Source organism: Erinaceus europaeus, chromosome 10 (assembly GCF_950295315.1).
Source record: "Erinaceus europaeus chromosome 10, mEriEur2.1, whole genome shotgun sequence".
Taxonomy (NCBI): Eukaryota; Metazoa; Chordata; class Mammalia; order Eulipotyphla; family Erinaceidae; genus Erinaceus; species Erinaceus europaeus.
Genome location: NC_080171.1, coordinates 110,190,808 through 110,206,914, shown reverse-complemented (window position 1 = coordinate 110,206,914; position 16,107 = coordinate 110,190,808). Strand labels below are relative to the sequence as shown.

Sequence of the window (16,107 nt, the reverse complement as noted above, 5' to 3'; positions counted from 1 at the left end):
ATCAGTTCTAAAACATCATGGTGGAGTCTGAAAAATGAAACATTTTGACCCCTGCAAGAGTAGATAGACTTTTAACAAAAGGGTAAGAGAATCAGACCATGATCATATCTCTTTATTTTCTTCAAAAAGCATGTGGGTTCTTGTGTCACACAACGTGTGTAGAAAAAGCTCCAAAAGCTTGTCCAGTATCATCTCAACAGAAGAAACATATGCTCCATCTAGACCCTCCGGAGAGCATGGGGACAGTCTATGAAGGCTACATTTGGGTAGGTGTCAATAGTATGCTTTGAATGAACTCTCAGAAAGTGATTTTTGAAATTTTTTATTAGTGATTTAATAATTACTAACACAATTGTAAAATAACAGGGGTACAATTCATATAGTTCCTACCACCAGAGTTCTATGTCCTCCTCCATTGGAAAGTTCCTTGTTCTTTATCCCTGGGATTATGAGCCACAGTTCTTTTATTTATTTATTTATTTATTTATTTTTCATTCCCTTTTGTTGCCCTTGTTGTAGTTATTGCTGTTGTTATTGCTGTCATCATTGTTGGATAGGACAGAGAGAAATGGAGAGTGGAGGGGAAGACAGAGGGGGAGAGAAAGAGACATCTACAGACCTGCTTCACCACCTGTGAAGCGACTCCCCTGCAGTTGGGGAGCTGGGCGGCTCAAACCAGGATCCTTACTTGTGCCACATGCACTTAACCCGTTGTGCTACCGCTGGACTCCCCAAAATTCTTTTTTTAAAAAAATATATTTTATTTATTTATTTATTTATTTTTACCAGAGCACTGCTCAGCTCTGGTTTATTGTGTTGTGGGGCATTGAACCTGGGACTTTGGAGCCTCAGGCATGAGAGTCTCTTTGCATAATCATTATGCTATCTACCCCTGCCCTGGACCAAAATTCTTTAATGGAGTGCAGAAGGTGGGAGGTCTGGCTTCTGTAATTGCTTCTCTGCTGAGCATGGAGATTGGCAGGTGGATCCATACCCCCAACCTGTTTCTGTCTTTCCCTAGTGGAGTAGGTATTTGGGGGAGATGAACTTCCAGGCCACCAGTGATGAGGTCTTCTGCACAGGGAAGTCAGGATGGCATCATGGTAGCGTATGCAACTTAGTAGGTGAGACTGCAGATGTCTTAGTTGTAGTTGGTGGATTTGGTAAGGTATATAGTTATATATATATTTGGGCAGTGCTCATTTCTGCTCCCTGTTACTCCATGGCTATGCCTCCCAGAAGTCTCAGAAAGTTATTATTTATTTTTTAATTTATAAAATGGCGATGTTGACAAGACCACAGGATAAGAGGGGTATAATTCCACAAAATTCCCACCACCAAAACTCCCTATCCCATCTGCCCCCCTCCTCCTCTGGGAGTATCAGAAAGTTATTATTATTATTTTTTAAATTAAAAATTTTTTAAAAAAATTTATTTATTCCCTTTTGTTGCCCTTGTTGTTTTATTGTTGTAGTTATTATTGATGTCGTTGTTGTTGGATAGGACAGAGAGAAATGGAGAGAGGAGGGGAAGACAGAGAGGGGGAGAGAAAGACAGACACCTGCAGACCTGCTTCACCGCCTGTGAAGGGACCTGCCTGCAGGTGGGGAGCCGGGGGCTCCAACCGGGATCCTGACGCCGGTCCTTGAGCTTAGCGCCACCTGCGCTTAACCCGCTGCTCTACAGCCCGACTCCCAGAAAGTTATTTTTAACTCTTACTCTAGAAGTACCACATTTAAAAAAATCACTAATCTCTGTGTATGTATAGATCTGTAATATATTGTAGATATATGCTATCGTAAATTTTCATGCAATTCAAAAAAGCCAGCTTCAGAATGAAATCTATCAATAGCTATCTTCAGCAGGTACTTTGAAATGTACATGAGTTTTCTATTTGGGCCTTACCTTGTGTTGTAAAAATGTCGAAAGATCTACAAATGATGTACTAAAGATTCCTGTCAACAATAATGAATTATGATACCAAAGATGAGATAACATCCACGAGAAATACTTTAAAATCTGAGTTGAATTGGAGGCATGACACTGCCAGATTTGAATATCACTAGGGACAAACCTGTAATTATTAGTTGAATGAATTGCTAGTGTTAATGGAAATGAATTATTAGTTGAATGAATTGCTAGTGTTAATCGAAATGGCTTCAACTTTATTTTTGCAGCAAGAATCATTCTGTCCTTAAAGGGTTTGCTCTGCTCTTTTAATTACAATTATGTTAAATGGTTCTTTTCCTCATCTTTCTTAACAAGAAAGTTGATTCACATCTAGCAACATTTTTATTACTTAATTTTTATGTAAAATTTGGTCATATTTGATGTCCCCAGTTTATGGATTATTTTTATTATTATTGCTTCCCCCCCAAAAAACCCCAAAAGATTCCAAGGAAAGCAGGAGTGAAAAAAGGATGGCAGAGAGCTCTGGCTGTTGTCTGTGACTTCAAACTCTTCCTATATTGCATGGATGAAGAAAATGACTCAAAACCCAATGTCGTGGTGAGTCAAGTGATTGACATGAGGTAAGCTCTCAAAAGGGAATCTTTCAATTTAAACATCAGGGATTAAAAATGGCTTCTGGTACTTTCTTTAAATGATATCATTTAACTAGTTAATTAATTGATTTTATGCCATCAAGTTTATCTCTGGGACTTGATGCCTGCATAATTCCATTGTCCCTGGCAGCTATTTTTTCCCCCTTTCCTTTTGATCAAGGATGAGAGAGATGACTTCTCACTATGCTTCTATAAAAAAGGCTAAAAAAAAAAAAACACCATTTCAACAGTTAGAAGAATGTAGAGGACCATGAGTTTTCATAAATTGCTTTGTAAATCATATAATCACTATGGAGAACTATTTGGCATTTTCTTAAAAAGTCATAGACATGGCACGGGGCAGTGATGTACTTGACTGAGCACACATGTTGCCATGAGCAAGGACCCAGGTTCAAGCTCCTCGTCTCTACTTGTGGGGAAAAGCTTTGTGAGTGGTGAAGTAGTGCTGCAGGTGTCTGTCTCTCTCTCTCAGACTTTATTTCTCTTTCTTCTTGATTTCTCTAGGTTTCTGTCCAATAAACAAACAAACAAACAAATAAATGCAATAGTAAAAAAGATTCACTTATTTAAAAAAAGTCAAACACATATGAGTGAAATCTAGAGACTTGAAATACACAAACTTGGGAAAGAAAAAAAAAAAGAAGTGGCATATTGCACCAGAATAAAAGACTCTGGGGTGGGTGGGGGGAGGGTCTGGGTCCTGGAGCATGATGATAGAGGAGGACCTGGTGGGGGTTGCATTGTTATGTGGAAAACTGGGAAATGTTACGCATGTACAAACGATTGTATTTTGCTGTTGACTGTAAACCATTAATCCCCAATAAAGAAATAAATAAAAAAAGAAAGAAAGGAAGAAAAAAAGAAGCAAGGCAACTGTCTATAAAACTTTGTAAAAACTAACATGTGCCTATTATGTAATTTACATTGTACTCAATATAAAAAACTGGGTGTCTCCCCAAGAGAAATCAGAGGTTCATAAAAGACATACATGCTTATTCATAACAATTTTATTTTAAATTGTCCCAACTTGAAAATAATTGAATGGATATATTGTGGCATATTAAAAATTAGAATTATATCAATCATTATGTGACAACATAAAGAAATTATATCAATTATATCAATTATGTGACAACATAAAGAAAATCTCAAAATAGTTGTACTGGGTAAAAGAAAACAGACACAAAGAATACATATTATATTCCTTTGATATGAAAAGCTAGAAGATTCAAATGAATCTTGAATGACAAAAGAAGATTAGCAGTTGCTTGTGTAGAGGGGGATAGAGAAGAGAGAGATTACAGGAATGTTCCAACATAGTCTCAGGAAAGTTTGTGGGTGGTGAATATGTTCATTACCTCCATTTGATAATCTGGGGATTGTATCTATTACTGAGAACTTATTAAATTGTCCAATTTTAAGTATTTCAGTTTATTACATGTCAACAAGCATTACCGTTTATTATTAATAGCTTTAGATAATGGTCAACTGAATGGATCTGAGGTCCCACAAGGACCTTTACTAGGACTATGACTATGAAGTCAAGGAATTGATCTCAGTTCTGACTTATAAGGACTGTCTGAATCAGAGACAGCCCACAGTGAACTTGAGTTCCCAGGTAATGACACTTAGAGTTTTTGATGAATAGGCCTGTTTTTGTTGGTTTGTTTGTTTGTTTTGATGTGTGGATCCAGGGTCTCATGTGTGTCTCTCACATGCATGATTTCAGGCTCCCATCACTTTTTTTTTTTATTAAAATAGAAAGAAGGGAGACACCACACCACCATTGAAATATTGCTCCACTGTCATTTCCTCTGTTGTTGTAACTCTTCCTATCTACTGCTGGGGTTCAAGTCTGGGTGGTCCACATGGCAATGCAGGAACTTTATTTTTGTATTAGTGATTCAATAATTTACAAAATTACATGTCAACAAGGGTACAATTCACACCATTCCCATCACCACAGTTCAGAATCTCTGATGCCTCCATTGCAGTCTACTGCGGTTCTCTCAAGGTTGCAGACACGGGTTAACCATCATCTCTATAGCTATCTGTCTACACTGGTACACAATTGCCCCCTTTTTCTTCCAGATCCCAGTCCTCTCTTCTCCTCCAAGCCACACATAACCCTATTACTATATCCAAATATCTCTCCCCTTTTCATCCCCTCTCTCTGGGACCTGATAGGAGCATGAGTTCCTCTTCTGCCTATCACTTCTCTCCCAATGGGGAGTATGGATCAGAGTTGTTTGTGGGGTGCAGAAGGTAGGCGTTCTGGCTTCTGTAATTGCTTCTACACTGCACTTGGGCATTGGCAGGTCGATCCATACCCCCAGCCCAATGCAGGAACTTTACATGGTAAGCTACCTCTTTAACCTCACCCTCTCAGAAAAATTGCAGAAAATTTGTGAAAAATAAAATGAAACTAAAATTGAGGGTTTTGTGTCTGTGTTCTCTTACTAACTCTCAGGTGATTCTACTTACTTTCAGTGTTTTTCTTTTCCTCCAGGGATGGTGCGTTTTCTGTCAGTTCTGTTTGGCCCTCTGATTTTATTCCTGTAAGGAGAAAAGAAATGTCCCGTATCTTTCAAGTAAGCATGCATGTTGTCCTTGGATCTCTTGATAATAAGTCTTGTTTCACTCTGCTCTGTGTGTCTATATGAGTCAAACTCTTTTAATTGCAGATGGTCACTGGAGGGTGAGATTTCAGAGGGCCACATTATCACTTCTTCTCCCGCCTGCTTGCCACAATAAATCTATACCCCCTTTCTTACATGATAATGCTATAAATAGGGTGTTTCTCCCCCCCGCCATGGGGCTCTATTTTTCACGCCAGGATTAAACCTGAGATTCAAGATACTCATGTTTCTGAGGATGTCCATTTTTTGATGGGAAGGGAGCAGGACAGATGTTAAGACTCATAGCAAGAACCAAGAGGAGCTTACAAAAAGGCTTCATTGAACAAAGAGGGAAAAAGCAGTGACAGAAACAGGGATGCCAGCTCAGGGTCAGAGTACATTTGGTTATCCATTCTGGCCCTTTGTCGTATGAAAATACAGCTTTTAAAACTAGAAATGCTTTTCAGAATAGTTTTCCTCTGAAGCAAGATTTTTTAAGTCATAAGTCAATTCAAATTAAGAATGTCACATGGAAAATTTTGAGAATTTTGCAGTTTTTTCCATATCTGAAAACAGAGAAACACTGCAGTTTAAATTTTGTGTTAACAATTAAAGTCATTTGGGAATGGACTAGATACTGTGACAGGAGAAGCAAAGGACCAGGGTCCAGGCAGTAGCGCACCTGGTTAAGCCCTATAGTGTGAAAGGACCCAGGTTCAAGCCCCTGGCCCCCATCTGTAGGGGAAAAGCTTCATGAGTGGTGAAGCAGGGCTGTATGTGTCTCTCTGTCTCTTTCCTTCCCTATCTCCCCTCCCCTCTCAATTTCTTTCTGTCTCTATCCAATAATACATAAATAAAGATTTTTTAAAAATCAATATTAAAAAAAGAGAGAGAAGCAATGGACCACCCTACCTATGTAACACAAGTGATTACAGTCAACCTGTCATTTTGTATCTAATTAGAGCTAGGAGGAAGTATTCTTGATCCTTAAGTCAAGCATATAAGTCTATTTATATTCAGATTCTATTGAGTCACTATGAGGATCTTCTGCAGAGGAATTTATGGTGTCATTGTTGTCTAACTGATACTTAGTGATAAAGCTTTGTATGTAAATTTAGAATTCTGCTAGCCTAATTAGGAATTTTTAAGTTTAAAAGTTATTTGTCAGGCAGGAGAAACAGCATAATGGTTATGTGAACAGATTCTCATACCTGAGGTTCTGAGTTGCCAGATTCAGTCCCCTGCACCACCATCAGCCAGAGCCGAGCAGTGTTCTGGTAATAAAATAAAATAAAACGTTATTTGTCATTTGCTGCTAGTGATGTAAACTAACATGCAGTAGCCAGGAAATCATATTCATTTCTGAATATTTCAACTTAAACAACAGCATCAGCTCCTCCTACCCCCTGACAGTTTTATGGTGTTTGTAAATGCAAAGCTTGTTGTATTTCACAGAAATCGAATGGGGCAAAACTATACTTTGTTATCCAGGAAAGAGGGGCACGAAGTGCAGGTTCTAACTGGAGTCTGAATGGGTTCTGCCCTGTGTCCTATTTTGCCACTTGTGAAATGGAAAGAAAGCACTCATATATATTGTCCTTGGTGATGGGGGGAAGGTTACTCAGACTTTAGTATCACACATAACAATGCAGGTGCCCTGGTGGTCAGTGACCTCTCTGGCCTGTAATCTGTGATGGTGATATTTGACTCTTGAGGTTTCTGTGAGGATTAAATCACTTTACACATCTATTTCTTAGATCGGTTTTAGATAGTCAGTATTGCCCTATAAATGGTAACCATTTTCATATGACATACAGTACAGTTGACCCTTACACAGCATGGCTCTGAGCTTTGCAGGCCAAACTAATGGAGATTTTCTTGAAAAAGAGAAGATACAGATTTATGGTATTGATAAATACAGAACAGAACAGCAAATGTATTTTCCTTAACGTTTCCTTTTGTCTGACTTACTATATTGTAAGGCACAGTGTAAGTGTAATGTGAAATGTGCCTGGTGATTTTGTCCATTATCAGTTAAATGTTCCGTCAACAGCATGCAGTTAATATTTTAAATTCATGGGTGAGTCCAAAGTTATACAGTCTTTTTTAAAAAAATATTTTATTTATTTATTTATTTATTCATGAAGAATGATAGGAGGAGAGAGAAAGAACCAGATGGCATTCTGGTACATGTGCTGCTGGGGATTGAACTAGGGACCTCATGCTTGAGAGTCCTGTGCTTTATCCACAGCGCCACCTCCCAGGCCACTTTTTTTTTTTTTCCTATGTGAGGAGTTTGGCACTTGTTCAACCTCATATTGTTCAAAGGTCAGCTATTTATACTCTCAAGAGTGCACCAGAGTTTTTTTTTCTTTTTTTAAATATAATTAAAAAAATTAATGAATTTTCCCTTTTTGTTGCCCTTTTTTTTGTTGTTGTTATTGTAGTTATTATTGTTGTTATTGATGTCATTGTTGGATAGGACAGAGAGAGATGGAGAGAGGAGGGGAAGACAGAGAGGGGGAGAGAAAGATAGACACCTGCAGACCTGCTTCACCGCCTGTGAAGAGACTCCCCTGCAGGTGGGGAGCCGGGGGCTCGAACCGGTATCCTTACGCCAGTCCTTGTGCTTTGAGCGCTACGTGTGCTTAACCAGCTGTGCTATCGCCCGACTCCTTTTTTTTTTTTTTTTTTTCCTTTTTAACTAGAGCAGGACTGGTTTACAGTGCTGCTCAGGATTGAACCTGGAACCTCTAGTGTCTCAGGCATGAAAGTTTTCTGTGTTACCAATGGCACTCTCTCCCTGGCACATAGCCGTATTTTTATGAAAGACCAAAATGACATGATTCTAACATTTTGCTCTTGACTTGAGTTATCATAATCATCATTTAGTCTACCAACCAGGAGGAAGGTGATAATATTAGAAGTGTCATTGATTAGAGGTGAGTTTAATGAAAATATTAACAGGCTGGTATAAAGAGTGTCTGCTTTCTTATAACCTAGATGTTCCTTAAATTGTTCTAGGTCACGGCTTCCCAGCTCTCTGCACCTAGTAATAAATATGCAATCCTAATATTAGCAGATAGTGAGAATGAGAAGAATGAGTGGGTGGGAGTGCTCAGTGAATTGCACAAGATTCTGAGAAAAAGTCATTCCAGAGACCGCACAGTCTATATTCTGAAAGAGGCTTATGACTGCAATCTCCCCCTGATCAAAACCACCCAGACAGCTGCAATCATAGGTATGGAGCTACAGCATTTATTTCACTAGGTTCATTCCCTCACCACTGTCTCAAATATGACAAGTTCTGTGCTCTGATACACCCAAAGATATCACAGAAGGGCGTGGCCTTGTATGATCACTGTGAATTATCTGCCACATGGCAGAGACTGACTGTTAAGTCTGTATTCCAATTACCCAGTACTCAAGCAAGTAAAAACAAAGTGAATTAATGACTGGATTGCTAAGGTCAATATTCAGGCTCTATCAAGAAATAAGCATGTTTATGTATCCCAAATGTCACTTCTTCTGCACTAGATGGCAGTAGGTGACAGAGGAGAGGCACGTGACTGGTTAGCACTGCCGTGCAACGCAGAGTAAATCAACAAGTTTCTTTGAATAATCCTATGTTCACGGGAGAAGTGTAGACAATCCCTTTGCTTCACAGTGCTGGAGAGGCTTAAATGAGTTAATGATGTCAAACTCTGTATTCAGACATTCACTCAATAGGTGCTGTCTTTATACATTGAGCCTTAGGGCTTATCATGTTCTTGAACAAATTTCAACAGTGTTAGAGTTCACGTCAAGATCATTTTTAGACAACTTTCTCATTTCTGAAGCAATCACTTATCCACAGCATATTTGAAAATGTGTAATCACTTGACTATTATGTGTTAGGTATTCAAAAAATTGCAATGATCTCACTATTGAGAAAAATCATGTTTTATTATAGGATTAGTTTTGTATTGAGAAAAATCATGTTTTATTATAGGATTAGTTTTGAAATGTGAAAGAATAACAGTATTATAAATTGATACTTCTTATTGCATTGCTTCTCATTTTCTGTGTGCTAAATATGTATTGAATTTGAATTCATATTTCTTAGTACATAAATTGGATAAACCTGTCTAGTTTATCCTATTAGCTTTATTTAATGTTTGCCAAAAATCCTTGATATTTTTATTTCTCTGTCAATTATAGATCGCAAAAGGATTGTTCTGGGAAATGAAGAAGGTCTATTTGTGGTACACATTACCATAGATGGTAAGGAGAAACTTGGCTGTCCTAGAAAAAAAACTCAACTATAATTAAAATATTTGTATATTTGTTTCCCTTTTCCTTTCCATTCTTTATTTTTCTTATCTTTATTTATTTATTAGATAGATAGCCAGAAATTGAGAGGGAAGGGGGGTGATAGAGAAGGAGACAGAGAGACACCTACAGCACTGCTTCACCACTCACAAAACTTTCCTTCTGCAGGTGGGGACCAGGCGCTCAAACCTGGGTCCTTGGCATTGTATCGTGTATGTTCAACCAGGCGCGCCACCATCTGGTCCCTCTCTTTTTCTTTCTATAACAGATATATTCCACTTCTGACCTGATATTTTTCTCAAGTCAAATGATTATATTATATTATATTCCAATTCTAGATATCTTCACACACCTGATACAATATGTCTGTTTTAAGAACTAATTCTGTTTACCATTTTCAAGTTGGTACCTACAGGAAAACACAGGCTTGTGTTTCTTGGTTCCTCTCTCCTTCACTATTACATCCTGCAGAGTAAAACTTAAACTGAGACATATCATGGATAAGATGGCATTAAGGAGATTTTTGTTTGTTTGTTTTAGTGAAATAGAGAAAGGGAGGAAGGGAGCTAGAGATAGATAGATAGATAGACAGACAGACAGACAGACAGACAGACAGACAGAACACTGCTCAGTTCAGGCGTATGCAGTGCCTGGAATGAATCTGAAGCTGGATGCATGATAGTCTGGTGCTCTTCCTGGTCTTTATATTTGTTGGAACCATTCTGAAGTGCTTTTGTGTAACATTGGGAGAGTAGTTTAAGTCAGTCGGAAATACTTTGAATCTGAAATAGCCTTACATTATGTTCATTTGTGCAGAGATTCTTCAAGTTGGTAACATGAAGAAGATCCATCAGGTAGAGCTCATCCCCCATGGTCAGATGGTAGCGGTGATCTCTGGGCGAAGTCATCGTGTGCAGCTGTTTCCCATGTCAGTTCTAGATGGGCGAAAGGCCAACGGTCACAAGCTGTCAGAGACCAAAGGATGCCAGACCATGACCTCTGGAATGGTGTGCCATGGGACCCATACATGCCTCTGTGTAGCTAGGAAGAATCAAATCTTCTGCTATGAGCTGTTTCAGAGCAAGGAAATCTTCCACAGGAAATTTAAAGAGATCCAAATTCCAACCAACGTCCAGTGGATGGCCATCCTCAGTGAACAGCTTTGTGTAGGATTCCAGTCAGGGTTCCTGAGATACCCCTTGAAGAGAGAAGGCATCCCATACAGTATGCTCCACTTGCAAGACCCTACCCTGTCATTTATTGTACACCAGCCAGTGGATGCTCTGTGTGCAATTGAGATATCCAGTATTGAGTATCTATTGTGTTTTAAAAGCATTGGAATATACACTGACAGCAGGGGCCTCAGATCCAGGCCGGTTGAACTGATGTGGCCAGCAACTCCAACTTACTGCTGTAAGGCTAGCTTACCATCTGTTCCCTTATCTTTCCGTATCTTTACTGTCATTTTATTATAGCTTTATAGCCTATGTCCAAATGCTTTCAGTTCTGTTTTTAAAAAACATTACTGACTTCTTTTTTAAATAGTCTTTTAAAGAACAATTTAAATTTAATGAAGTTTTTATCTAAATCATATATTGGAAATGACTTATCCTTTAGAGCAATCTTCTCTCTCTCTCTCTCTCTCTCTCTCTCTCTCTCTCCCTCTGTCTCTTAATTAGAGCACTGCTTAGCTCTCTTGTGGTGCTGCAAGGGATTGAACTTGGGACCCTGGAACCTCAGTTGTGGCAGCATTTTGCATAAACATTATGCTATCTCCAGGGGCCTGAAGTGACTTACCCTTTAACTTTTACTATATTTATAGGACCACTTACTTTAATATATTTTTTAATCCAAGAAGTCTTTTTATTGGTTCTTTGTTGTCATGAAATCAGGTATCTCTGAAAATCGATCACACATATAAAGACTGATCAACCATATGAAAATAGTGCATTATTTTTCTTTTTAAGTCTATCTTATGTAAAATGCACGTATAGTGTTCCTAAATAATTTTGCCTACTTCATACTTTATATTAATAATTTAATATTGATTTACAAAATTATAAGATAACAGGGTATAATTCCACACCATTCCCACCACTAGATTTCTGTGTCCTTGTTCCCGCTATTGGAATCTGTAGTAGTTCTCCCAAGGTCAGAGATATGGGCTGACTATTATTTCTACATCTATCTATATTTATATAGATTTGCCCATTTTTCTATGGTCTTGCCTTCTCTCTCTTTCAAAGTCCCACCTTTTACCTCTGAGTGTTATTCTTCCCTGCCTAGAGACTCTCTCTGGGTCCTGATGGAAGAGGAGTTCAGAGCCCTCTGGTCATCTTCCCCTAACAGTTACCTCTCTAGGATTATGGACCATCATTCTTTATGGGGTGCCGAAGGTGGGCATTCTGGCTTCTGGGCATTGGCAGATAGATCCATACCCCCAGCCTATTTTTATCTTTCCTGAGTGGGCTACAGCTCTGGAGAGGTGAAGTTCTGGGACACAATGGGGAGGTCATCTGCCCAGGAAGTTTAGGATGAAAGTGTAGTAGCATCTGCAACTTGGTAGCTGTGACTTAGTGTTTTGGAGAAATCCTGGTTGTATTTTGTTGAGTTTTCAGGTGATTTTGTTATTTATTTATTTATTTATTTATTTATTTATTTATTTTTCTAGTCTCTCAGGAGTGCTTTCTGAAATGTCTCCTACCCCATAGCTACACCTCTGGAAGTCTCGCCACTGTAACTCCTATTTTATACTTTTGTTGATGCAGTTGATGACTTGAACATTATATGTAACATTCTTCATTTGAGAGGAGAGTAATAGAGAATGTGAGTGACTTATTGTGCTTAGTATTAAGAATGATAAGATAGATACAATCTATATTCATGGAATCACAATCATGAGCTGAAACCAATACTTTTGCAAGTGCTTGGATGTAAGGGTGATCTGGCTGCGACGTCTGTCACTCCATTGATCACCAGGGTTGATTCGGCTGATCTGGCTGGCTAGGCGGGTGTCCCCTTCCTCCTTCACCGCTCCATGTGCGTCCCTCCCAAAGCTGAGGACGGCCTTCCCTGAATAGAGACGGACAGTCTTTAGTGGAGGGTTTATGAGTAGCTGAGCTCCCCTGCTAGAACCTTCAAACAAGCTCTCAAGGTCCAATAATTTTGCAAGTGCTAAACGTTGTAATTTTATTATTTTACAGGAGCACAAAGGAGGACGACTGAATCTAAATTTGTTGGTTCAGGGAAGGCTAGCTAAAGAACTGAGTGTTTGCTTTTAGTGTTGTAAAAATAGCCTTATGTTGTCTTCTGAATTCCACTGTTTCTGATGGAAAAAATCAGCTGTTACTATTGTTCCCTTGGGTGTTTTTTTTCATTTGGTTGCTTTTAAAAATTTTGTGTTACCTATTTTTTTTAATAGTTACTTGTTACCTTTTTTTTTTTTTTTTTTTTAATAGTTACTTGTCTTAGATGCGCTTCCATGTGGTTTTTCTGGTACATATTCACCTTGGTTTTCAAAAGTGGCTTTTAAAATTGAGATTTTCAAAATTATTTAAATGTAAGGTTGATGGCTTTCATTGATTCTGAACTAAATTTCAGGCATTATTTTTCCAAAGTTTTGCAAAGTTATTATCTTTTTTGGGGATTCAATAGCATATATATATATATATATATATATATATATATATCTACATATATATCAAATCTCTTGACTTTGCATATAGGTCTTTGAGGTTTTCTCTCTCTCTTTTGTTTTACGCTTCTCTTTTTAAAACATTTTTCATCCTGCTTGGTGGACCAGTTAGAAAAGTGTTGGGCTTTCAAGCAAGACATCTTGAGTTTAATCTCTAGCAATGAATAAGCCAGAGTAATGCTCTGGATCTCTCTTTCTCTCTCTCTCTCTTTCCCTTCCACCCTCCCTCCCCCTCCCTCTCTTTCTCTTTCCAAGGTAATGCTCCCCCTGCATTAACAAATAAATACACTTTTGAAAAAAATAATTTTTATTTCTTCAGCTTAAGTAATTTCTGTTGACTTTGTCTTCAATTTCTCTGATATTTTCCTCCTAGTTAGTTTAGGAAGTAAGCTTTTCCATATTGTGTTTTTCTGTGCTACAACTCCAATTGTAATTTATTTATTTATTTTCTTAAGCAAGGGCACTGTTCAGCTCTGGCTTATAATGGTAGTAGGGGTTTAACCTGGGAACTTTGATCCCTCAGTCCTAAAAGTCTATTGCACAGCCATTGGTACTATCATTCTGATTTTTCAGTTATCATTTTAAACAATTTTCACTTTGTTAAAGGACAATTATGAAGTTGTTGAAAAGCTGTGGATTAAAATTATGCATAGTAGAGACAGTATGACAAGGATAGGATCTGAAGGATATTGAAGTGAAGTCATTGATAAAGCTTCAGTCTGGATTGAAAATGGAAGGAGAAGGAAAAGAGAATCAAGAATAAGCCTCAAATTCTTATGTGAGAAAAATCATTTCCTGGTAGGCAGACAGCGTGAGGAAGGGAACAAAACTTCCACTGTCTGCTTGGGCTCCATACTCCATATAATAGCACTTTAGAAACTGTCTTTAGACATGATGGCAGAGGATGACCTAGTGGGGGTTGTATTGTTATGTGGAAATGTTATGCATGTACAAACTACTGTATTTTACTGTTGACTGTAAAGCATTAACCCCCCAATAAAGAAAACTAAAGAAAAAAACTGTCTCTAGGGAGAAAGTTAGGGGAAATGTGGAACTTGCTTCTTGGTAACTGAATCAAAGAATCCACACTGTATTGTGAAGAACTATCAATATATTAAGTTCAAAGTGTTTGAAACGGGGAGCTCAAGATGAGAGATGAAGAGGTGGGAATGGAGGTATTCTCCTGAATCTTGTCTCAGGTTTTATTCAGTGACTGAAATGATTTGATTTACCTTTCCAGAACAAAGATCCTTAGGGTGTGTTGGTGATATTAAAGATAGTGAGATACAAGCTTGCAGGCCAGAACAATTTTGAAGTTGTTGAAAAGCTGTGGGTTAACACTATGTTTAGTAGAGACAGTATGGCAAGGACAGGATATTCTGAAGGATATTGAAGTGAAGTAATTGATAAAGCTTCAGTTTGGATTGAAAATGGAAGGAGAGGAAGAAGAGAATCAAGAATAAGCCTCAAGATTCTTATGTGAGCAAATATCTGGATAATACTGATATTAACTCACATAAGAAAACAAGTCAGGCACTGACTCAGGTGGGCAGAGAGGGAGAGATATGATAATTTAACTTAGTTTTTTTTTTTTTTTTTGCCTCCAGGATTATCATTGGGGATTAGTGCCAGAATTACTAATCCACTGCTCTTGAAGTCCATCTTTTAAAATTGTTGTTGCTGTTATTGTTGCTGCTGCTGCTGTTGGATAGGACAGAGAGAAAATGAGAGAGGAGGGGAAGAGAAAGACATACACCTGCAGACTTGCTTCATGGATTGTGAAGCGAGGAGCAGGGGCTCAAACTGGGATCCTTACGCTGGTTCTTGTGCTTTGCACTATGTGAGCTTAACTGGCTGCACTACCGCCCAACCTCCAACTTAGTTCTATTTTGTTGTGTTCTTGAAACATTTTAAATCAAGTCCCATACATTTGTTGACATTCTACCTCTTTGTATTTAGCAACCATATTTTAAAATAAAGGCATTTTTCTCAGAAAAACCACACCTGGTTTAAAAAGTAATTTCACCCCTGAAGCAATGACCATTTCTTGTTACCTTACAAAACAAAGGCCATTGTCATATCTCTTTTGATTCTGTGTCTCTTGGAATTGGGAGTCGAAAGAAAGTGCACAAGTCATATGTCCTGTCTGACTTGTCCTTGTCTTAGAGGATGTTTCACTATCTAGATTTATCTCTTTGTTTTCCTCATAATATTTTACTATATTTTGAGGTATATCCAGAATTTCCTATAACTGAAAATGAACTCGTGGACTTTTTAGCAGGAACAAGTCCTTGATAATGCTGTGAATGTCAGACTGAAGCCCAGCAATGTGCCTTCTCATATGCCTAAATCAATTACCAGTGACTCCTACTGTGAGTTGGGTTCTTTGGATATACCGACTTTGTCCAGCCAGTGAGAAAGTAAGCAGACTGAGGAGATGAAAGAGCACAGATTAGAAAACTGAAAAGCACAAATATGAGAGGGACAGTGGGAGGACAAGAAGCCCATGAGGAAACTGAGGAGGACTATCACTGAATGCTCAAGCAATACAAAGACTAAGATGGATGTATTGGTCTTAGTGAACCATTGGAGATGTATGGCTTATCCTGGGAGCAGTTACCATGGAGAGGTTAAAGCAGAAGTCATACTGCTGTGAACTGAGGGATGAAAAGGTGAAGAAGTGAATGCAAAAGGCAGGCAATACTTTAAAGCTTAGTCTGACTATAAAAAGGGATAGAGATGGCACAATATAATTATACGAGAGGAGTTGTTGAGCAGAGATGCAAACTAGTAGTTCATACTGTGGTTCTTGTAAGAGAAGACGTATGTGGGAAGTGCATACAGAAGGAACCAGGAGGGGTTATTACTAGGGGCCGGGTTCGACCTGGTTGAACACACAGGCTACAGTGTGTAAGGACCC

The 16,107-nt window shown here is 38.4% G+C and overlaps 1 protein-coding gene across 1 annotated transcript in view; it reads left to right on the top strand.

Moving 5' to 3' along the window:
• LOC103128973 (serine/threonine-protein kinase MRCK alpha-like) overlaps nucleotides 1-16,107 on the top strand; it is a 57,603-nt gene that overhangs the window by 31,811 nt on the left and 9,685 nt on the right. The window contains exons 9-14 of the mRNA XM_060200505.1: nucleotides 130-266; nucleotides 2,392-2,531; nucleotides 5,074-5,155; nucleotides 8,207-8,423; nucleotides 9,383-9,445; nucleotides 10,310-10,906. Coding sequence (XP_060056488.1) covers nucleotides 130-266; nucleotides 2,392-2,531; nucleotides 5,074-5,155; nucleotides 8,207-8,423; nucleotides 9,383-9,445; nucleotides 10,310-10,906 — 1,236 coding nt within the window. The remainder of the gene's footprint in view (nucleotides 1-129; nucleotides 267-2,391; nucleotides 2,532-5,073; nucleotides 5,156-8,206; nucleotides 8,424-9,382; nucleotides 9,446-10,309; nucleotides 10,907-16,107) is intronic.